Genomic DNA, 24359 nt, shown 5'->3' on the forward strand with positions numbered 1-24359 from the left:
ACCGTGAGAACACTGACCACTAGGTGGGAGACACTCCTAACCTGGACCTTCAGATATAAAAGGGGAAGCTCCACCCACCTTCATCACTTGAGTGCTAAGGAATAAAGGACAGGTCACAGACTGACCTTCTCTCAAGCATGGGCCTCGTGTGCATTTATACTGTGTAGTAAGGACGTATCATATACTGCCGATGGAGACTGTGGGAGCAGGTGCTGTGGTGCCAGGGGGAGGCTGATAGAGAACCTCAGTTTTACTAAGGCTGATGGTTAGGCCAAACAGTTCTGTTGCCTCAGCAAATTTGCTGAGTAAGAATTGTAGGTCACTCTCCTTGTGTGCCATGAGGGCGCAGTCGTCAGCAAAGAGTGCCTCTCGGATGAGTCGTTTCCGTTCTTTGGTCTTTGCAGCAAGGCGACGGAGGTCGAACAGCGAACCATCTAATCGATATTTCAGATAGACCCCAAACTCCAGGTCTTTTATGGCATAGTTCAAGACGGAGATAAAAAATTGGTTGAACAGAACTGGTGCGAGTACACAACCTTGTTTTACTCCATTTGAGATGACAAATGGGGCCGTGGTTGTGCCGTCTGAGAGCACTTCACCTGTCATGTTGTCATAAAACAGCTTGATGATGTGGACAAACTTCCTTGGACACCCAAGTTTCGTCAAGATTGACCATAGCGCTGCTCTGTTGACAGTATCAAAGGCCTTAGTGAGGTGTTTATCAATACAAATCATCTAATGGACAGAAAGAGCTCACTGGAAGAGAAGGGGAGATTAAATATAAATTGGCCTTTTTGTGTTACAGCAGAAATGTTTGGAACAGCTAGCAGCACATCTGCCTTTATATTTGTTAGTTATATCTATTTCTCTACCAAACAATTAGCATATTTACATATGCTATATATGGGGGAGGGGAAGAGAAAAGGACAAAAATGGGAAAATCCTGGGGATCCTTTGGTAAAATAATGAGTGCGAGGAAGAGGAGACGCTGTTAATGTGTTAACTTCTCATTTTAAAAACAAGGGTTACAAACCACTCATTTAATGCTTAATTCAGTGTATTTTGTAATGCAGTTTTCTCATCCGGTCCCCTTATGCTGTGCAACAGGCTTTCTGTGCCTGTTTGCATCAGACATAAATATTTTCAGCGTAATTACCTTGCAGTAGATGGGCAATGAGCTCATCTTTTCGCCAGCACCTTCATTTGTATGAGGAGGTGAAACGTGCAGCAAAGCCTATGTGCAATTGGAACTTGACAGATCGTAAGTTCGGGATTTAGTATAAGTGCATGTTGAAATCCCAAACTTGCTGTCAATTTCAAAGGCGGTATGAAGGCGTACTCTGAGTACGCCTTCATACCAATGGCAAATTCAGGGTCCACATTTTTACCAACATAAATTCAGATACTAAACATATCTTTAATGAGGCTAGTCATGCTGCAGACTGACTGTCGGAGACTTCAAGGGTCACAAGCACTGCTGTGGTGATATTTAGCCTCTGGTCCACACAGGTGACACTGTGGCAATAGTTTAGCCTCCGGTCCACAGATGGCACTGTGGCGGTAAGCTGAAGGGAAGCGGCATGGCCGCCGGGTGGCAGCTGTTGCACGGGAGCGAGCGCTGTGGAGCGGCTGACGGACAGGGAGAGATGGCGAGCCTACTGGATGAGTACGGAGCCTGCCTGAAAGAGATGATCAGTGTGGCCAGGGCAGGGTAAGGCTCAGAGAGTGGCAGTGGCCAGGGCCCCCTCAGTCCCGGCTCCTCCTCAAACTTAGATTTGAGTATGAATAAAGATGTCTTACTGCAATTATATAGGGACCTGGTGAGAACACACCTGGAGTATGGGGTACAGTTTTGGTCTCCTTACCTTAGCATAGAGGGAGTGCAACAAAGGTTCACCAGACTGATTCCTGAGACGAGGAGATATTGAGTAGACTAGGCCTATATTCTCTAGAGTTTAGGTGATCTCATTGAAACATAAAATTCTTACAGGGCTTGACTGGGTAGATGCAGGAAGGATGTTTCCTTTGGCTAAGGAGTCTAGAACCAGGGGTCACAGTCTCAGAATAAGGGGTCAGCAATTTAGGACTGAGATGAGGACATATTTCTTCACAGAGAGGATGGTGAATCTTTGGAATTCTCAACAGCAGAGGGCTTGGAGACTCAGTCCTTGAGTATATTCAAGACCACCTGCCTGTCCTCGCTGCACAGCACTGCCCCCCCCCCCCCCTGGACAATGTGGACCATTTCCCATAACTCGGGTGCCTTTTATCAACAAAAGCAGACATTGATGAGGAGATTCAACACCACCTCCAGTACACTAGGGCAGCCTTCGGCCGCCTGAGGAAAAGAGTGTTTGAATACCGGGCCCTCAAATCTACCACCAAGCTCATGGTCTACAGGGCTGTAGTAATACCCGCCCTCCTGTATGGCTCAGAGACATGGACCATGTACAGCAGACACCTCAAGTCGCTGGAGAAATACCACCAACGATGCCCCGCAAAATCCTACAAATCCTCTGGAAGGACAGACACACCAACATTAGTGTCCTCGTCCAGGCCAACATCCCCAGCATTGAAGCACTGACCACATGATCAGCTCCGCTGGGCAGGCCACATCGTCCGCATGCCAAACACGACACTCCCAAAGCAAGCGCTCTACTCTGAACTCCTTCACGGCAAACGAGCCAAAGGTGGACAGAGGCAACGTTATAAGGACACCCTCAAAGCCTCCCTGATAAAGTGCAATATCCCCACCAACACCTGGGAGTCCCTGGCCAAAGACTGCCATAAGTGGAAGAAGTGCATCCGGGAGGGCGCCGAGCACCTCGAGTCTCATCACCGAGAGTGTGCAGAAATCAAGCGCAGGCAGTGGAAAAAACGTCCAGCAAACTTGTCCCACCCTCCCTTACGCTCAACGACTACATGTCCCACCTGCGACAGGGACTGTGGTTCTCGTATTGGACTGTTCAGCCACCTAAGGACTCATTCTAAGAGTGGAAGCAAGTGTTCCTCGATTCCGAGGGACTGCCTATGATGATGATGATGATTTTCAAGACGGCGATCCAGGCGCGACTTTATCCTCCGGGCTACAGGTGGCGCTGTAGCGCTAGTTTAGCCTCCGGGCCACGGGTGGCGCTGTGGCGCTGTGGCGCTAGTTTATCCTCCGGGCCACGGGTAGCGCTGTGGCGCTAGTTTAGCCTCCGGGCCACAGGTGGCGCTGTGGCGCTAGTTTAGCCTCCGGGCCACGGGTGGCGCTGTGGCGCTAGTTTAGCCTCCGGGCCACGGGTGGCGCTGTGGCGCTAGTTTAGCCTCCGGGCCACAGGTGGCGCTGTGGCGCTAGTTTAGCCTCCGGGCCACGGGTAGCGCTGTGGCGCTAGTTTAGCCTCCGGGCCACAGGAGGCGCTGTGGCGCTAGTTTAGCCTCCGGGTCAGCGGACCTTGGGCAGGAGCGAGCGGCGTGGAGCAGCTGACGGACGGGGAGAGATGGCGAGCCTGATGGATGAGTACGGAGCCCGCATGAAAGAGCAGGTGAGCGTGGCCGGGGCAGGCTGAAGCTCAGTGAGCGGGGCTGGCCGGGTCCAGTCCCGGCGGATTCTCCTCACACTCTCGGATCCCTCTGGCTGAAGCTGCAGCGTTCTTGCAGTTTTGCGTTCTCTTTCCCCCGCCTCTCCTGAAGGCCCTTTTTTCTTGGCGGTACCAAGAGGCAGCTGGAGTGACAGCGGGCTGATCAACCGTGAGGAGCATCTCAGTTGAGCGGGCTGATCAACCGTGAGGGGCATCTCAGTTGAGCGGGCTGATCAACCGTGAGGGGCATCACAGTTGAGCGGGCTGATCAACCGTGAGGGGCATCACAGTTGAGCGGGCTGATCAACCGTGAGGGGCATCACAGTTGAGCGGGCTGATCAATTGTAAAGAGCATCACAGTTTTTATTGTCTCTCTTTCAATCTAATCCCCCAAATTCTCATTCTGTATTCTAATTTGATTCTAATTCACCCTGTTTCTTTCTCTCTCATTCCTCTTTTTTTCTCTATCCTTAATCTCATGAGTATAGAAGGACACACTTGCTTTTATGTAGCGCCTTTCTCAAGCCCTGGACATCCCAAAGTGTTTTACAGCCAATCAAGTACTTTTTAAAGTGCAATCACTGTTGTGATGTAGGAAACTTTTGCATTTAAAGAGATATACTGTTGGTCCGTCATTCACCAAGGCCTCAGATGCCCCGTTGCCCTCGCCAGCTTGCATCTCCAGCAATTTGTAACAAACATTTTTTGAACTGAAGGTCAAGGAAAACAACCCAACAAACAGGACATGCTGCGAGATGCCTTGCTCCAGCAAATTCTGGGCCATTATGAATAGCAATTCCCATTGTACTGGTCAATGTATTGCTCAAAAAGACTAAGATTGGTGGGAAACGCAGAAAAATGTGAATTGGATCATCTTGGAAAAGGTTAAAGTTCAAAGGAGGGAGATCAAGATCTAGGGTGCAGATACATTGATGGTTGGGAAGATGTTGGAGTTCATTATTAAAGAAGCAGTAGCAGGACATTTGGAAAAGCAAAATTCGGTCAAGCAGAAGCAGCATGGATTTATGAAGGGGAAAGTCATGTTTGACAAATTTGCTAGAATTCTTTGATGATGTAATAAACAGGGTGAATAAAAGGGAACCAGTGGATGTGGTGTATTTGGACTTCCAGAAGGCATTTGACAAGGTGCACATAAAAGGTTACTGCACAAGATAAAAATTCACTGGGTTGGGGGTAATACATTAGCATGGATAGAGGATTGGCTAACGAACAGAAAACAGAGTCGGGATAAATGGTTCATTCTCGGGTTGGCAATCAGTAACCAGTGGTGTGCCGCAGGGATCAGTGCTGGGATCCCAACTATTTACAATGTATATTAATGACTTGGAGGCCAACGTAGCCAAATTTGCTGATGATACAAAGATGGGAGGAAAAGCAATGTGTGAGGACACAAAAAATCTGCAAAAGGACATAGACAGGCTAAGTGAGAGTGCAAACATTTGACAGATGGAATATAATGTTGGAAATTGTGAGGTCATGCACTTTGTCAGAAAAAATAAAAGAGCAAGTTATTATTTAAATGGAGAAAGATTGCAAAGTGCTGCAGTACAGCGGGACCTGGGGGTACTTGTGCATGAAACACAAAAGGATAGTATACAGGTACAGTAAGTGATCAGGAAGGCCAATGGAATCTTGGCCTTTATTGCAAAGGGGATGGAGTATAAAAGCAGGGAAGTCTTGCTTCAGTTATACAGGGTATTGGTGAGGCCACACCTGGAATACTGCATGCAGTTTTGGTTTCCATATTTACGAAAGGATATACTTGCTTTGGAAGCAGTTCAGCGAAGGTTCACTTGGTTGATTCCGGAGATGAGGGGGTTGACTTATGAGGAAAGGTTGAGTAGGTTGGGCCTCTACTCATTGGAATTCAGAAGAATGAGAGGTGATCTTATCGAAACGTATAGGATTATGAGGAGGCTTGACAAGGTGGATGCAGAGAGGATGTTTCCACTGATGGGGGAGACTAGAACTAGAGGGCATAATCTTAGAATAAGGGGTCACCCATTTAAAACTGAGATGAGAAATTTCTTCTCTCAGAGGGTTGTAAATCTGTGGATTTTACTGCCTCAGAGAGCTGTGGAAGCTGGGACATTTAATAGATTTAAGACAGAGATAGACAGTTTTTTAACCGATAAGGGAATAAGGGGTTATGGGGAGTGGGCAGGGAAGTGGACCTGAGTCCATGATTGGTTCAGCCATGATCATATTAAATAGCTGAGCAGGCTCGATGAGCCGTATGGCCTACTCCTGCTCCTATTTCTTATGTTCTTAGGATCTTTAATGTTAGGATTGCAGGTAGAAAATTACATTTTTTTAAAGTCAAATAGTAAGAAAGACTTGTATTTCACAACAACCGGACGTCTCAAAATGCTTTATTGCCAATGAAGTATTTTTTGAAGTGTACTGTAGGAAATGCAGCAGCCAATTTGTGCACAAACAGCAATATGATAATGACCAGATAATCTGTTTTTGTAATGTTGATTGAGGGATAAATATTGGCTAGGACACTGATGATAACACCCCTGCTCTTCTTTCTCCCTGCTCTTCTTTGAAATAGTGCCATAGGATCTTTTACATCCACCTGAGGGTGTAGGCAGGTCTCGGTTTAACGTCTCATCTGAAAGACAGCACCTCCGACAATGCAGCACTCCCTCAGCACTACACTGGAGTGTCAGCCTAGATTTTTGTGCTCAAGTTCCTGGAGTGGGACTTGAACTCACAACCAATCTCCTGACTCAGAGGCATTACCCACTGAGCCGCATCTGACACTGTTGGTTTTGTAAATAAGGGCAGCGAATATAAAAGCAAGAAAGTGAGACTGAATTTTCACAAGACATTGATTAGGCCACAAGTGGAATATTGTATGTCGTTCTGGCCACTCTTATAGAAAGGATCATCATCATCATAGGCAGTCCCTCGAAATCGAGGAAGACTTGCTTCCACTCTAAAAGTGAGTTCTTATGTGACTGAACAAAAATGTAACGAATGGAACTGCCGTCAGCATCCAAATAATAGTGTATGGGAATGCTGACCGCAGCTAAAAGTATTGAAATGCCTTTGAATGTACTGTACAGATTTTTTTATGAATAAAGTATATTTTGAAATATTAAAAAAAAAGTCCAACACAGGAATTACAGTCTCTGTCACAGGCGGGACAGACGGTCGTTGAAGGAAAGGGTGGGTGGGACTGGTTTGCCGCATGCTCCTTCCGCTGCCTGCGCTTGATTTCTGCATGCTCTCGGTGATGAGACTTGTGGTGCTCAGCACCCTCCCGGATGCACTTCCTCCACTTAGGGCGGTCTTTGGCCAGGGACTCCCAGGTGTTGGTGGGGATGTTGCATTTTATCAAGGAGGCTTTGAGGGTGTCCTTGAAACGTTTCCTCTACCCACCTTGGACTCGCTTGCTGTGTAAGAGTTCCGAGTAGAGCGCTCGCTTTGGGAGTCTTGTGTCAGGCATGCAAACAATGTGGCCTGCCCAGTGGAGCTGGTCGAATGTGGTCAGTGCTTCGATGCTGGGGATGTTGGCCTGATCGAGGACGCTAACGTTGGTGCGAAAGGATAGTAGTATAATGGTAAAAGTACAGCAAAGGTTCACTGGAATAATGCCAGAAGTAATTATATATATTCCAATCATTGGTATTTCACCTGATGCCCCTCTTTGTCCACATTTGTGATCGACAGTCAGTGCTGAGCTGCCCCCAGTTTAAATTTGACATGCTTTGCTAAGCAGGTACATTAGTCCTAGGGCTCAGTTTTAATGTGCTAAGCAGCCACTAATCACCCATGACTGCTGCTTGTCTGTCCATTTGGACCGTGCTTGAAGAATCTCAGACACTATTATCCATTATACACTTACACTACCCCTGTCAAACACAATGAGCAGTGTATCATTGTATTATTACTGCACTGTAAATGGAAGGTTGTTGTCAGCAGTATGGCTGGTTCGTAATTAAGATCTGTCCCAGTCTGTCAAAGTGCATACACACTTAAATCTAGGCTGACACCCCAGTGCATTGCTATGGAAGTGCTGCACTGTCGGAGGTGCTGTTTTTTAGATGAGACATTAAACCGAGGTCCCATCTGCTCTATCAGGTGGACGTAAAAGATGCCTCGGCACTATTTCGAAGAAGAGCAGAGGAGTTATCCCCGGTGTCCTGGCCAATATTTATCCCTCAATCAACATAACAAAACAGATTATCTGGTCATTATTAATTGCTGTTTGTGGGAGCTTGCTTTGCGCAAATTGGCTGCCGCGTGTCCCTTTTTACAACAGTGACTACATTCCAAAAGTATTTAATTGGCTGTAAAGTGCTTTGAGCCGTCTGGTGGTCGTGAAAGGTGCTATTAAAATGCATGTCTTTTAGTTTTGTCTCATCTTGTGCAATAAGGAAAAGCAGGTTATGTGATTATATTCCAATTTACAAATAAGACATAAAACTCAAAACATCATTTACAGCTGTTTAGTGCTGGCTTTCCTTTGTAGTTGGAGGCTGGTTGATATAATCAAAGGAAATAAACATCTAACACCACACTTCATATTAAATTCCATTTTAACCAAAGAAACGCACTTTAAAATTGGGAGAGTTGGATTGGTGTCAATAAAATTGCAGCAGATGCAGCTGGAAACTAGGCAACTGGATACAGATACAAGTGGAGGTACCAACCATCCATGGTTCATGCTGATCTTTTGCTTTTTGTATTATATATTAATGATTTAAATGTAGGGGGCATGATTTAAAAAAAAAAATTGCAGATACAAAAATTGGTCATGTGGTTGACAGAGAGGAAGAAAGCTGTAGATTGCATGAAGATATCAACAAACTGGTCAGTTGGGCAGGAAAATGGAATTAATTCTGGAAAAGTGAGGGAATGCATTTAGGGAGTACAACAAGGCAAGGGAATACACAATAAATGGGAGGATGCAGAGAGGTGTGGAGGAACAAAGGGATCTTAGAGTATATGTTCACTGATCCTTAGTTAGCAGGACAGGTCGATAAGGTAGTTAAAAAGGCATATGGAATGCTTTCCTTTATTAGCTGAGGCATAGAATACAAGAGCAGGGAAGTTATTCTAGAACTTTATACAGCATTAGTTAGTCCACAGCTTGAGTACTGCGTGCAGTTCTGGTCACCACATTACAGGAAGGATGTGATTGCACTAGAGAGGGTACAGAGAAAATATACGAGGATACCAGGACTGGAAAATGTTAGCTATGAGGAAAGATTGGATAGGCTGAGGTTGTTTTCTTTGGAACAGAGGAGGCTGAGGGAAGATTTAATTGAGGTGTATAAAATTATGAGGGGCCTAGATAGGATGGATAGGAAGGACCTATTTCACCTTGCAGAGGGGCCAATAACCAGGGGGCATAGATTTAAAGTATCTGGTAGAAGGATTAGAGGGGAGATGAGGAAAAATGTTTTCACCCAGAGGGTGGTGGGGGTCTGGAACTCACTGCCTGAAAGGGAGGTGGAGGCAGAAACCTTCATCACATTTAAAAAGCACTTGAATGTGCACTGCGACCTACAGGGCTACAGACCTAATGCTGGAAGGTGGGATTAGGCTGGGTTGCTCTTCTTCGACCAACGTGGACACAATGTGCCGAATGGCCGCCTCCTGTGCTGTAATATTCTATAATTCTATGATCAGTGTTTTGGTCTCTGTGCTTTGCCTGCATTTATGATTTAAAATCAGCCATGACCTTCTATTGAAGAGCTCCCACTGGTACGAAGGCCTCCTTCTCTGCCATAATTTCTGATTTTACGAATTTATAAAAGTTTGTAATGCAGAACAAAGGAAGTGGTGCTGCCACTCTTGGCTCGGCAATGGCTGAGCACCAGCTATACTTGCACACTGCGTCATCACATACTGGGAATTAATTACTGAGCCCGAACAGCACATAATGGAAATACATTTTATTCAATTAAATGCCATAAATTCCTGGGAACTTATTCTAAAGGCTGAGATTCCAGGAAATAGCAAGTTTTTTTAATAGCTTCAAAAATGGAGGTATTCCAACTCCATAGTCTGTGTTTTATTTCGACCTCACCCTAGGCAGTATCTGTTCTTGCGTGGACGCTGGGATATATATAGTTTGCTTTCAGTGTTTGTTAGTAATAATTCTACGAATTAGAGTTTGAGTAAATTCACAATAAAAACTTTTGTTGTTAATTGACTGATACACTGGAATTTATATGCACAGTATCATTTACACCTTTGTGATATTTTTTAGTTTATGGTTGGGGGAGTGGACGGTGGGGTGTTCACTGGGCAGCGAATCTGAGCAGCACAGATGAGTTTACTCAGTTCGGTAGTCAGGCTACAGTGGACCAGATCATGGCCCCAAGTTTCCACATGATTTGCTCCTGATTTTTAGGAGCAACTGGTGTAGAACGGAGTATCTTAGAAATCGGAATTCTCCACATTTAGTTTGCTCCAGTTCTAGTCAGTTTCACTTTGGAACAGAATTTTTTTTCAAAAGGGGGCGTGTCCGGCCACTTACGCCTGATTTCAAAGTTTCGTGAGTGAAAACTTACTCCAAACTAACTTAGAATGGAGTAAGTGAAGATTTTTGTACGCTTGAAAAAACCTTGTCTACACTTTAGAAAATCAGGCGTAGGTTACAAATTAGGCGTAGGGAACGAGGTGGGGGGGGGAAGGGAAGTCATTAAATTCTACAATCAATCCTTAGTTACACTTATACAAATATTATACAAATAAATCCAACCTGAATAAAAATTTATAAGCAAAGAAAAGATTAAATAAACCATGTTCCTACCTGTGTGAAAGTGCTTCAGGCAGGCCTATCATGTTGGAGACAGGCAGCGGTGTGGCGTCAGTGTCTCGACGGCAGCGGCAGCAAGCTTCGAGCTGAGCTGCAGTGCTTGAGGCAGTCCTTCATTCTCTTCGTGGCTGGCCGCGAAGAAGTAACACCGGACGGACCCGAGGCCATTCGGCCATGAGATATCAGCGGCGTCAGTGGCTGGCCGGCAGCCGAAGATACAGCAGCAGCCTTCAAGCTGTGAGGGGGACTGAGGCCATTTGGACAGGGAGAGGCAGCCACATCGACAGTTTTATAGTTACATTTGCAGAATGGGTGCTGCATTGTCAACACCACGTATTATTGCAAAGTTGAATTGGCACTCTTATTTCTCCAAACACACAGTCCTTAATTTGCAAGCACCAATGCAGCACCGGTTCTGCAAGTTTAGCAGTGAAAAGCTGAACTCACTGATTTCAGCAGGTGATTTATTCAGCAGTGCTGCTAAAAGCACTCCCTCACACACAGAAATATCAAAAAAAATTAAATTACAAGCCTTTGCAGGGTCCAAGAAACAAATCTTCACTTTTTCTGCAGTATTTTAAAAAATGGCCGAGTGCCAATGTTTGTGTGAGACTGCGCGTGCGCGCACGCTCCAACGCGCACATGCAGGGTTGCCAGCACCACGAAGGCTAATTTAAATTGTACCCGCCCCCTGCTACTTAGAAAATCGGCGCGAGTGTTAGGCTCCGCCCCCTGCTGCGAAGAGCGCGCCGCGCCAAGCAGACATCGAGCTCCAAGGAGCTCGAGAATATCGGACTTTTTTTAGGCGCAGTTTTCGGCGCGAAAAACAGGCGCCCAGCTCGGAGGTGCGCCGTTTTCGCCACGGCACGAAACTTGGGGCCCATGTGTTGTTGATATGTTTCCTGCTTGGACACAATTTCCAAGTCGAGAGTCGACCTACAATGCAACCGAGTCCAGCTTCTAAATGCAGATTGGCCTTTGAAACTGAATTTTTAGCCAACAGAAACATTTTTGAATTGCTCCCACTTTCAAATGGATGTTGGGAGCCAATGTAACGGCAAAGAAAGGATAACGTAAAGTGAAATAGCAAAACCAGTTTAGGAACAGAACTGAATAAAAATTGTTGAAATATACAAATGACGAGAGAATCTGTCTATAATTATAATGTTATATAGATTAGTGGAACGCCCATGGCAACGCTGACATAATGTCAGAACACATAGGCCTGGAATTTGCAGTGGGTAACAACAGCAAACGAACAGACCTTTGAAACTGATCGCAACTTCTGGATTTAGCGCATGTACATCCTAACATGGAAATCCTGAAGTGCGGCCTGTCATTCAGTGCTCCAACACTGGTCCTCCGCCCCGTGTCTGCAATCAGTGAAACTGACGAAAACTGTGGCTCTTCTGCGGTGGTATCACTGTTAAATACCCTATTCAAAGTTAGACCCAGTTGGATTAGGTGTAACTGGAATTTTAACAGCGTATTGACTGCTAAACAAACATTATGACCCTGAAAAACTAAATTTAATTTTGCACAGTGTCAAATTTATCCATTTTAATAAAAATTACAATTTTTTTAAAACTTTAAAAACGAATTTTTATTTTTAAAATAAAGTTCATCTTTATTTCAGTTTATCTTTTCCGCATACAAGAGCCCCAGTCTTTGTTTGCTCTCTATAACATTTTTTAAAAGTTAGAATCAAAGGAGCTTGCTCACTTCCTGGTCTGTTCGAATTCTGCATTGTGATTGGCTGCTTAGACAGCTCGTTGATGTCACAGCAGTTCGCGTTAAGGATTGCCCATTAATTTACGCTGATTTCAACTGCACGTCGGAAAAGCTGAACTTCACACCACAGAGATGCCAAGATCTTTGTGGCAAGCTTACTTTGGGGCCAGGGGTGAACGCCTTTGCTTTGCCACTGACTGCAAATTCTAGGCCATAGGGCTAGAAATTGCGGTCAGAGGCTTTCCGCAAGCGGATGCCTCCAACCGAAATGTTTTTTTACGAAAGTACCCGGCGTTCCCGGAGGAAGGAACACTTCCGCTCCGAGGCCTAGATGCGCAGCCCAGCGCAAAGGCCCACGTATCCCAGGAGCATACGGGCATCCTGAGATCACGTGGGCCTGGACAACCAATGAAAATGGAGTATTCTCATTGATAGTAATGGTGAGTTCCGTTTGTATGGAGCTCCCATTAACTATCAATGAGAATACCCCCCTAAAGCACAAACACAATACATAAATAAAAAAACACCTTACATTAAATTAAATGTTTTAGAAAAAAAAAATTTGATTTAAAAAAAAAGTTTTAATAGGGTTAAAAATAAACTTGCCTCAATGGACAGGGTTTTTAATATAAACATTAGTGTTAAAATGTAATTTTTCTATCTTTTAAAACTCTGACCAGAATGGTGACTGAGACACCGTAAGAGTTTGAAGGACATTCGCTGGACAGGAGTTGGGGAAATAGCCCAACTCTCTGCCCACGAAGGCCCTTCTCCCGGGGATGCGTGCAATCTGTCAAACTTTGACAGATCGTAAGTGCCGGGTTTAGGCACATGCCCTTCGCGTGCCTAAACCCAGAATTTATGGGGCCTCTTCAGGTGCGTGCACACATTGTACGCACCTGGAGAGGCCGCAAATTGCCGGACATAGGCTTTTCGAATGAAGTGGACATGGTGTGTTGGTGGTGACGGTGGCTGTCCAGTTGTACCCAAAGCCCAGTACCCATTTGTTTCATTGATGAATTTGTAGTTGGTCTGCTTGCCATAAAGGCTGACTATATTTATTCAGGCATATCTACCTATTTATTTAATTATTTTACTGCCGATTTGCTGCAGAGGAAATATGATTGTAAGTTTTCAGGGCAGATATATTTAATGAATGATTTGATGGCTGGTGGGTTGATCTATTAATTACTAGCTGGTGCTCTCCTGAAGCCTGGTTAAATGCAATAGAGGCCCTTTCTATCTATCTATTTATATATTTAATTCCTGGTTGGTAGAATTCCCCCTCACCACACCGCCCCCCCCCCCCACCCAAATGTAATTCCACTTAGTGGATTCATGTCTTTAATGGCCAGTCCAGGTACTTAGGCCACATTTATTATTATAACTCACTCAAGGATGACTGTTGACACTGAACCCATTGTGAAATATAACAGAGTTAAAAAATATCTTCAAAAACACAAACCGATGACGAAAAGTCACACTGAAGGAAAAAGCATACATGAGTTTGGTGGAACTATTGGGTCACGTTGGTCTGTGTAAACCAATTCAGCAACCACTTGGCATTGAGTCAACACCAGAAAATCCTGCACGATAATGCAATACCTGCATTGACCTTTAACTAAAGTTGTTTTTGGAGATTGAAAGGGTGAGATTAATTGTTTGCTAATAAACTTGTTAATTTTTCCTTCAAATTTATTTTCTTTATACCACCTGTAGCTGTGTTTTCATCTCCCAAGATATAAGAATTGGGGTAAGGATCAGAACCCGTTATGAAAATACAACCTTGTTAATGTTAATGTGTTGGTGCACTCTAGCAACAGAAATAATATTGCAGAAAACTTATCTTTACTGGTTATCAGCGGACAGAAACAAAGCTTAATTTTAGAGGAATACTTCTATTACATGTATTCTTTGAGAGGACTTTAGAATAGACGGAATAAGCCAGCAATGGCTGAGAAATAGAGGGCCGCTGGAAAAGCTGGTGCTCCCCCCACCTTTTTGGGACCATTGGCGGCGGAATTTTTTCGTGGCTGGGCCACCCCATATTCAGCTGCAAAAGTGAACAAATGGGTTCCAGCGCTAATGAACCCTTCCAACGTGGATCTTTCAGCGGTGTGGATGTCTTAATTTGAACGTTATCACCACTGAGAAATTCAGCATGCAGGTAAGGGTTTCTCATGAGCCAGCTGCAAAGTCCAGGGTTTGCAGCAAGGCCCTGAGGAGGGAAGGAGATTGGAAGGATGTCTGGTGTAAGAGGTGCAAGGAGAGTCAACAGGTTCACTGATATGGAGCTGGAGACACTGATGGACGGTGTGGAGGACAGAAGAAGAATACTGTTTCCTGACGTGGGGAGACCTGGCAGACAGGCAGTACATAAAGCATGGAGGGAGATTGCAGGGGAGGTATCAGGCACCTCCATATATGTGAGGACACACCCTCCCAGGAGTGTGCTGGCCAGTCTGCACCCGGCTCCTTCCAGGTTGGCAATGGGTCGTTGCCTCCTAGCTCTGGGGCGATGGGGATCCTCCTCCTCCTTCTCCTCAGGTGGTACTGCTGGCTCGACCTCCAGCGGCTGTCCCCACATGATGGCCAGGTTGTGCAGCATGCAGTAGACCACAACGATGATGGAGACCTGTTGAGAAGAGTACAGCAAGTTGCCACCAGAGCGGTCCAGGCACCGGAACCTCTGCTTAAAGATGCAATGCACTGCTTGATGATGCACCTGGTGGCACAATGAGCGTCATTGTATGCATGCTCTGGCGCTGTCCTGGGGTTCCACAGTGGAGTGAGCAGCCAAGTGGACAGGATATCCCTAAGCAGCCAACCGCAATCCTGATTCGGGCCGGTGAAGACGGTGGACACACTGGTCTAGCGCAGAATAAATGAATCATGGCTGCTGCCTCCCTTGCCCGCTGCCTGTCTGCACAGTGCTGACAGCGACGCCTTCTCCTGCGTGCTGCCCTGCTTCTGACCAGATGTCGCCCTCCCAACACTCTTCCCATCCTCAGGGTGAACCCTGCCAAGCAGGTCTCTGCAGCCCACAGGACTCCACTAAAGAGTCAGACCTGAAAGTTGTACAAAAGTATGTGCAAACCTCCGGGCACACTCAGCAGGTTGAATAGAGTCAAAAAAATTAATAAAACTATTAAAAAATAAAAATAGTGGATGCTGTAATCTTAAATAAAAATACTAAAATTAATAAAACTATTTCCCTACCAAAGGGTCCCGATCGCGGCAACACTCCAGCGGTGTCCCGTTCGAGCACCGACTCGAATACCTCGCCGGGGGCACTGCTGGGAAAAGTCTTACCTTTGTGCAGCTGAAAATCCCTGTACTTGCTGCTTTCCAGCGGCCTGCACGCTGCATAGTTCACCGCTGGAAAATCTCCTTTACAGCGGCTTCACCGCGCCGTTGCCGGTGGAAGTGCACACCGCTCAAATTGCCACCGAACTGAATATGGCTCGGGGAGGGAAAAATACCCGACTGCAGTGGCCGATCGATTTTTTTCGGTTGACCGCCCAAACTTCGTGGTAGCCGTTCCTTCGGGGACGGTGAATTTCGGCCCCAGATTCTTTGTGTTGACAGACAACATATTTAGGGATTACTGTTAGTTATGTGGGAAAGCAGCCTACCATTGTTTCTGATCAGATAGTAACACCAAAACAATCAGGTTGTATCTTTGTCTAGTCCATTACATCTGACATTTTAATCTATGCAAACTTGCAGGTTAATGTCAGACATTTAGAAAGATTTCTATCATGGCCAAGAGTCCCAAACAAACAAATCACTATAGCCCATGAGAGTGCATTTAGCATTTAACACCGTAATTGGTAACAAAATTAATACTCTGATTGCCTGACTGTTGACAAAGAACCTATTTAATCTTCAGAGGTCACAGCCCTGGACACACATTAGCTAGATTTTGCCAATCCAACAAACATTAATTTACGACTGTTATTTCGATCCTTCAGCCAACCTGTTCTCCATGCTGCCACTGTAATATCAGCGGTCTTGATCTTTGCAACAGGTTTGTTACATGGCACTTTATCAAATACAAATATACCATATTTACAGCATTCTGTAGCTTTCCAACCAATAGCATGACTGCGATTAGTAACCTATTTTATGTTGCGAATAATCAATCAGCAAAAAGTAGTGATGCTTCATTATGTTTCATTGAGGGAAAAAGTAAGATTTACAACTAGTTTTCAAATAAAACTTGTTCTTTCATATGTGTAATGTTTTTATTAATTGTAATTTTTATTTCTATTACAGTTTTTATGTATCACAACAGTGACCACATTTCAAAAGTAATTTGTTGGCAGTGAAGCACTTTGGGATGTTCTGAAGTTATGAAAGGCGCGATGTAAATGCATGTTCTTTTCCTCTCTCTTTATTATTCTTGTAGGGTTACAATAATCATTGTTAGAAAAATAATTACTGAATAGATGAATAGAGTCTGCCTGATGTAAACTTACTGCAATTTATTATTTGTGAGTAAGAGATATTGAAATAGATTTTCAACTTGTTGCCCTGGCAAAAAACCTGTGCCTCTTGGAGCGACCGTCTGTTACAGAAACCAACACTTTTTGAATTTAATGTGGAAATGATCAATTGGGTTCTAGAACAGATATCGGATCTGGAACGCCTGTATTATGCCCGGACGCAAGCTGGAAATCTGCCCCACTGTCTACATATCGTTGGGCATGTCTCAGTTTCTGTTTTGTTACCTCCTTTGTCTAGGAGAAAGAAATCAAGTCTCTCATTGCTGAAATCGAGAGCTTGAAAAACCCTGTGGTGCTAGATTTCTCTTTGGGATTGGGCGAGATGTTAGAGGAAAACACCAAACTCAAGTACCGGTTAAACGTTCTCAAGCGGGTGAGTCGTGTTTTAATGTGGATCCTTGTAACTCATTTGGAAAGCAGACTAATGGGGTTATAGAAAATATTTGGGGAGGGAGAAAGAAAAATCTTAAGATGTTGATCATAAGGTATATGTGGGAGAATTTTTATTGGTGGGACGATACAATCAAAATAGGAAAAGAGAGCATAGGGAATAATAAAATAAGGGATGACATTGATGGCAAGGGAATAAATAAAGTTATAGAACGGGGGCCCTTTTTTGCGATGCCTGTTAGCAACTCCGGGAAAACACTTTTCGCCGGGTGGGGGGGGGGGGGGGGGAGTGCTACCGGCTCCCGCAAAATTGCGTGGGAGTTAGCAGAGGCGCTGCCATGGAAGGTGTAGTCTACAGACCACCTAATAGTGGAAGGAAGGTGGAGGAAGAAATATTCAGACAAATTAGGGAAATGAGTAAAAAACACATAATCATGGGGGATTTCAACTACCCTGATATTAATTGGACAGAAGAGATAGGTAACGTAGATAAGGGAATGGAGTTCCTACAATGTGTACAGGACTCCTTTCTAACACAATATGTAAAAAGCCCAACGAGAGAGGATTTGCTCTTGGATCTCGTATTGGGGAATGAACCAGTGCAGATAAGAGAAGTAAAAGTAGGGGAGCATCTAGTCAATAGTGACCATAATATAATACGCTTTAAGATGATAATTGAGAAGGATATAAATATGACGAAAACCAGGGTAATAGATTGGAGGAAAGCTGATTTTGAGGGGCTGAGAATGGAACTTGGGTAAATAAAATGGGCCACAATATTGGCAAACAATGATGTAGAACAGCAATGGGAAACATTTAAAACGGTATACAACAGAGTGCAGGAACAATATATTCAGCTAAAAGGAAAGAACAAATGAAATACTAATGAGACTCCATGAATAAATAAAGCCACGAGGGAACAATTGGGGGTAAGGAAAGAGGCATACATTAAGTACATAGACAGCAGGGAACTGTCTGATAAGGGAGAATACGAAGACATTAGGAGAGGTCAAAAAAACAATTAGGAAGGCAAAGAGGAACTATGAAATTGAATTATCAAGGAACATAAAACAAAATAGTAAAATATTTTATAGGCATATTAATAAAAAAGGAAGGTTGGAATGGGAATAGTGCCGTTAAGGGATAGACAGGATTATACCAGAGGTAATGACAGAGAGAGATGACAGAAATATGAAATAATTATTTTGCTTCAGTATTTACCAGGGAGATAGAACAGGTGGACATGACATTGATGGGATTAGTAATGAGATAAGTGCATTTAAAATAAAAAGAGGTGATATATTAAATAAACAAATCAAACAAAGAGGATGAAACCTTTGGTCCACGCATGATTGCTATCTCTTCCCTAGATTCTTTTAAAATGTGTGGATGCAGAGGCATTACTACGCATATTTAATAATTTGTTAGAAAAAGTTGTAGTGCCAGAGGACTGGCAGATAGCTAACGTAATACCTATATTTAAGAAGGGGGATAGAAAATATCCAGGGAATTATAGACCAGTCAGCTTAACATCGGTGGTGGGAAAAGTAATGGAATCCCTACTAAAGGAGAAAATAGAAGGACATAAGAACATAAGAATTAGGAACAGGAGTAGGCCATCTAGCCCCTCGAGCCTGCTCCGCCATTCAATAAGATCATGGCTGATCTGGTCGTGGACTCAGCTCCACTTACCCGCCCTCTCCCCGTAACCCTTAATTCCCTTATTGGTTAAAAATCTATCTATCTTTGACTTGAAAACATTCAATGAGCCAGCCTCAACTGCTTCCTTGGGCAGAGAATTCCACAGATTCACAACCCTCTGGGAGAAGAAATTCTTTCTCAATTCGGTTTTAAATTGGCTCCTCCGTATTTTGAAGCTGTGCCCCCTAGTTCTAGTCTCCCCTACCAATGGAAACAACCTCTCTGCCTCTATCTTGTCTATCCCTTTCATGATTTTAAATGTTTCTATAAGATCACCCCTCATCCTTCTGAACTCCAATGAGTAAAGACCCAGTCTACTCAATCTATCATCATAAGGTAACCCCCTCATTTCTCGAATCAGCCTAGTGAATCGTCTCTGTACCCCTTCCAAAGCTAGTATATCCTTCCTTAAGTAAGGTGACCAAAACTGCATGCAGTACTCCAGGTGCGGCCTTACCAATACCTTATACAGTTGCAGCAACACCTCCCTGCTTTTGTACTCCATCCCTTTCGCAATGAAGGCCAACATTCCATTTGCCTTCCTGATTACCTGCTGCACCTGCAAACTAACCTTTTGGGATTCATGCACAAGGACCCCCAGGTCCCTCTGCACCGCAGCATGTTGTAATTTCTCCCCATTCAAATAATATTCCCTTTTACTGTTTTTTTTCCCCAAGGTGGATGACCTCACACTTTCCGACATTGTATTCCATCTGCCAAACCTTAGCCCATTCGCTTAACCTATCCAAATCTCCTTGCAGCCTCTCTGAGTCCTCTACACAACCCGCTTTCCCACTAATCTTAGTGTCATCTGCAAATTTTGTTGCACTACACTCTGTCCCCTCTTCCAGGTCATCTATGTATATTGTGAACAGTTGTGGTCTCGGCACCGATCCCTGTGGCACACCACTAACCACTGATTTCCAACCGGAAAAGGACCCATTTATCCCGACTCTCTGCTTTCTGTTCGCCAGCCAATTCTCTATCCATGCTAATACATTTCCTCTGACTCCGCGTACCTTTATCTTCTGCAGTAACCTTTTGTGTGGCACCTTATCGAATGCCTTTTGGAAATCTAAATACACCACATCCATCGGTACACCTCTATCCACCATGCTCGTTATATCCTCAAAGAATTCCAGTAAGTTAGTTAAACATGATTTCCCTATCATGAATCCATGCTGCGTCTGCTTGCTTGCACTATTCCTATCTAGATGTCCCGCTATTTCTTCCTTAATGATAGTTTCAAGCATTTTCCCCACTACAGATGTTAAACTAACCGGCCTATAGTTACCTGCCTTTTGCCTGCCCCCTTTTTTAAACAGAGGCGTTACATTAGCTGCTCTCACATCCAGAAACCAAAAATATAATAATGATTAGTCAGCATGGATTTCAAAAGGGAAAGTCTTGCTTGACCAACTTCATTGAATTTTTAAGAGGTAACAGGGAGAGTAGACAATAATAATGCAGTAGATGTAATTTATCTAGATTTTCAAAAGGCCTTCGATAAGGTACCCCATAATAGTCTGATGAACAAGGTCAGAGAATGCGGAGTCAGGGGACAAGTAGCAGAATGGATAGCTAGCTGGCTTCAAGACGGAAAGCAGAGAGTAGGGGTAAAATGTAGCTATTCACAGTGGCAGAAGGTAGGCAGTGGTGTTCTACAAGAATCAGTGATGGGATCACTGTTGTTCACAATTCATATGAACGATTTAGACTTTGGAATCAAAAGCACAATTTCTAAATTTGTGGATTACACCAAATTGGAGGGATAGTCAGTACTGAGGAGGACTGCAACAAATTACAGAAGGACATTAATAAACTTGCAGAATGGGCATATAATTGCTAAATGAAGTTCAACACACATAAATGTGAGGTGTTACATTTTGGTAGGAAGAACAGGGAGGTCACTTATTACTTGGAAGGTGCGAGTCTAGGTGGGGTAGAGAAATAAAGGGATCTCGGAGTACAAATACACAAATCGCTAAAAGTTGTGGCACAGGTTAGCAAGGCCATAAAAAAAAAAGCAAACCAAGCACCAGGGTTTTATTTCTAGAGGTATAGAATTGAAAAGTAGGGAAGTTATGCTAAACCTGTATCGAACCCTGGTTAGACCACAGTTAGAGTTCTGTATACAGTTCTGGTCGCCATATTATAAAAAGGATATAGAGGCATTGGAGAGGGTGCAGAGAAGATTTACAAGGAGGATACCAGAAATGCGAGCGTACACATATCTGGAAAATATGAACAGACTGGGTCTCTTTTCTCTTGGAAAAAAGAAGGCTGAGGGGTGACCTAATAGAGGTCCTTAAAATTATGAAAGATTTTGATAGATGAATGTTTCCACTTGTGAGGAAGAACATAACTAGAGGTCATCAATATAAGGCAGTCACCAAGAAATCCAATAGGGAATTCAGAAGAAATCTCTTTAACCAAAGCATAGTGAGAATGTGGAACTCGCTACCACAGGGAATGGTTGAAGTGAATAGTATAGATGCATTTAAGGGGAGGCTAGACAAGCATATGAGCGAGAAGGGAATAGAGGGTTATGCTGATAGATTTAGATGAGGAAAGATGGGAGGAGGCTAGAGTGGAGCATAAACGCTGGCATGGACTGATTACTGTTTTAAATGCATTGTTCAAGCTCAGTTAAGGACAGTCAGTCCCAATTAAGGACAGTCAGTCCCAATTAAGGGTAGCCTCATTGAAAAAAATATATTTTATCTCGCCAATATTCTATCTACAAAGCAATTAAGCATATTTATAGCACACAAATTTACCAAAACTGATGTATTAAAAAGCAACTCATCTTCTTAATCCATGGGTTCTCAAACCTTTTAGGGCCGAAGCCACCAAAGAAAATTCTTTATTTCTCTCAGCCCACTTGCCATGATACTCGTGTCGACAGACAGCAGTCACTTGAGAGAATGCAGAAGTCCAAAGTTCTTTTATTACTGACTCACATAACTGTTGCTTGTATAAATTATTGTCCATTAACATTCTATCTATTCTAAGGTTTTACATTTAAAAATAGCTAATTGTTGAATCGAATCCTTCCATTTGCTTGATTGGGATGAGTGGACCTGTTTTTCTACACACAAGATGGGAAATCTTTGAGGCCAAAGATAACAGCAAAACCTGCACATCATTTTCTATATCTAGAAGTACCGAATTCTCCTCATCTGCATTGTTCAAAATATGCTACCCAATTTCCTGAAGTGGTCCTGGCTCCTCATGAATCTTATTGAGGCTGTGTCTGATCACTTCTAGCTTGCCTTCCTTCTCCTTCACCTCCCTCCATCCCCACACCATCACCACCACCACCAAATCTAAAGAATATACATTTAAACATTTTGTGATCTTTAAAGTAAAAGAAGTGTGTCTTCAACCATCTATGCAGTGTTTGTGCCCTTGGTAAGTTCTTGGATATTTAACCTAATGTTGTAATGCCATAAAATTGATTTCTGTTGAATTCCCCTTAGTGGCATAAAAGTAAAACACTCTCACTTTCTCTTTCTGGACCATGGAGAAAATGTTTTCTGCAGGTTCTGACTCCAAAAATCAACTTTTTTTGTGTGTTTCATTTATTTCAGAGTCTACAAGAAGAAGAGAGCAAAGCAGGAACCAGCATGATAAACATCAACCAACATCTACAGAACATTTTCAGTGTTGCCATCAAGGTTACCTATCCACATTTTGAAAACCTGCCATTAGCAGTCACACCAAGCCAGCATCCAAAATTTGGAGATTATCAATGCAACAGTGCCATGGCAATATCTCAGGTATGGGAAAGTTGTTAACCGTAGAACAAGATTACTTGGAGAGGATTACTATGGAGCGAGTAATCACCTGGGACTGGTATGGTCTCCGGTATTTCCTTCTTTCATAACCACTACAGTTTGTTAGGCGTTGGTGCATTAATTTGTAGAACGTAAAAATGGCTTTGACATTGTGTATATGAGCTGTCATGTTCCACTAAAAAAAAATTTGGGGGCAGGTTTATTTTTGAGAAATGTTTTTTGAACAAGCAAAAAATTGTGCTGTCAAAAGAGAAAATTCATATTTTTTTGTGAAACAAGTTGTGTATTACTACAGCAGGATAGCTAAAATAATACAATGCAAAACCTACAGCAGCTGAGTGCGCCTTATTTGATTATGTCCACTAAAATGTACATCTAGACTCACATGGGCAGTGTGGAGACATACCACTACAAGTTACAGCGCGAGCTGGTGCAGGAGGGCGTCGGCTATGAAGAGTGACATCATCAAGATCCAGGTCGGTGATTGGAGCGTGGACAGATACAGCAGGAGCAGCGAGGTCGGGGTCAAGGAGCGGCGAGAGACTGTGGAGGGACATGATCGGGGCCCAGGGGAGGCGCGAGTTTGGGGCCAGGGGCCCAGGGGCAACACGGACCAGCCCACACTGCGATACGTGTGTGCACTAGGTCCATGCAGCAGAGCTGGTCTCCAGTTGTTTTGGGTAATCCTTGCCACTGGACCAAGTCCATGTGGTGGCTGGTGTGCAGCGGCCACCCCACATTAAAAAAATGCGCGCACAGGCATCTTCCACCCTTCAGGATGTAGTTCGGGTCCTTCATTGAAACACCTGTGAACTTGTCTTTTTTTTTGGCGCGGAAGCAAGTCATCCTCGTTTCGAGGGACCGCCTTTGATGATGATGATTGCAAGGCCATGTCATAAAAAATTGCACACTGCACCTAAGGACTTTACCTCTCGATGGCAGGGACTGGTTGGGTGAGGGCACTACCTTGAAACATTGAACATCCCTTAAATAATTTTAAACCTCATGCTGGTACTACATTTCCCATACAGCACAATTAACTAATTTTAATGCTCTCCAGTTCTGTAAAATTACATTTACAACTGATTCTGCCCTGTTATACCACCTGTAATGTATGCACCAGTGAGTATGCTCACAGGTTTGTAGAGCTAATGGGCTCAATTTTCCCCAGTGATTTGTGCCGCTTTTTTTGGCCTAAGTTTTAAAAAACCACAGTTTCCCCGATCATTTTGCACCAGCGTAACTCAGTTCCGATTTTTTTTTTAAGGTATGTTTTTTTTTCAGCCAAAGGGGGCGTAACCTGCCACCCATGCCAATTCTGGCCATTTAGGCAAGTTTGGTCATCTGAGAGTTACTCCAGTTCTTCTTAGGCCAGCGTATGTGGCCTTTGTAGAAAAACCTTCTGGCGAGTTAAGGAAGTCGGCGCAGGTAAGTAAATAAAGACAGGTAACTGCAGCACATGCCCGGACAGCAGCAGCAGGAGAGATAAGTGAAGGGGGGGAAGCGGACCGGGAGGCCGTTGGGCCTGGGTTAGGGGTGGGGGAGCAGACCGGGAGGCCACTAGGCCAGGGTTAGGGGAGTAGACCGGCAATCCATTCGGCCAGGGCTAGGGGCGGGGATCGGTGTTGGGGTGGGGATGGGGGGGTCTTTTATAATTTAATGGAGGTACATTGCTGCAATGTATTTTAATGTGTTTGTGAAGTTGCTGCAATGTATTTTAAGGTGCTTCTGCAGGTTGCGAGCTGAGCTGTAAGTGTTATTTTCCAGCCTCAGTCCGCATTGTGTCCCTGGTTACCGTGGCAACCCGATCTTTTTGGCGCAGATCAAGGCTCGCCCCCCCACCCCAAAACAAAAGACAGGTTAG

At 44.1% G+C, this 24359-nt stretch overlaps 1 protein-coding gene across 2 annotated transcripts in view; it reads left to right on the plus strand.

Moving 5' to 3' along the window:
• The first annotated feature begins 3413 nt into the window (after positions 1 to 3413).
• The window catches only part of rars1 (arginyl-tRNA synthetase 1), a 47923-nt gene continuing 26977 nt past the window's right edge, over positions 3414 to 24359 (plus strand). The window contains exons 1-3 of one of the 2 annotated variants that reach the window (XM_070878104.1): positions 3414 to 3527; positions 16843 to 16977; positions 22289 to 22477. In XM_070878104.1, the coding sequence (XP_070734205.1) occupies positions 3483 to 3527; positions 16843 to 16977; positions 22289 to 22477 (369 nt within the window). In that variant the 5' untranslated portion in view covers positions 3414 to 3482. The remainder of the gene's footprint in view (positions 3528 to 16842; positions 16978 to 22288; positions 22478 to 24359) is intronic. The other variant, XM_070878105.1, reaches the window with a different exon arrangement.

The sequence above is a fragment of the Pristiophorus japonicus genome, chromosome 4 (assembly GCF_044704955.1).
Source record: "Pristiophorus japonicus isolate sPriJap1 chromosome 4, sPriJap1.hap1, whole genome shotgun sequence".
In the NCBI taxonomy this organism is placed as follows: Eukaryota; Metazoa; Chordata; class Chondrichthyes; family Pristiophoridae; genus Pristiophorus; species Pristiophorus japonicus.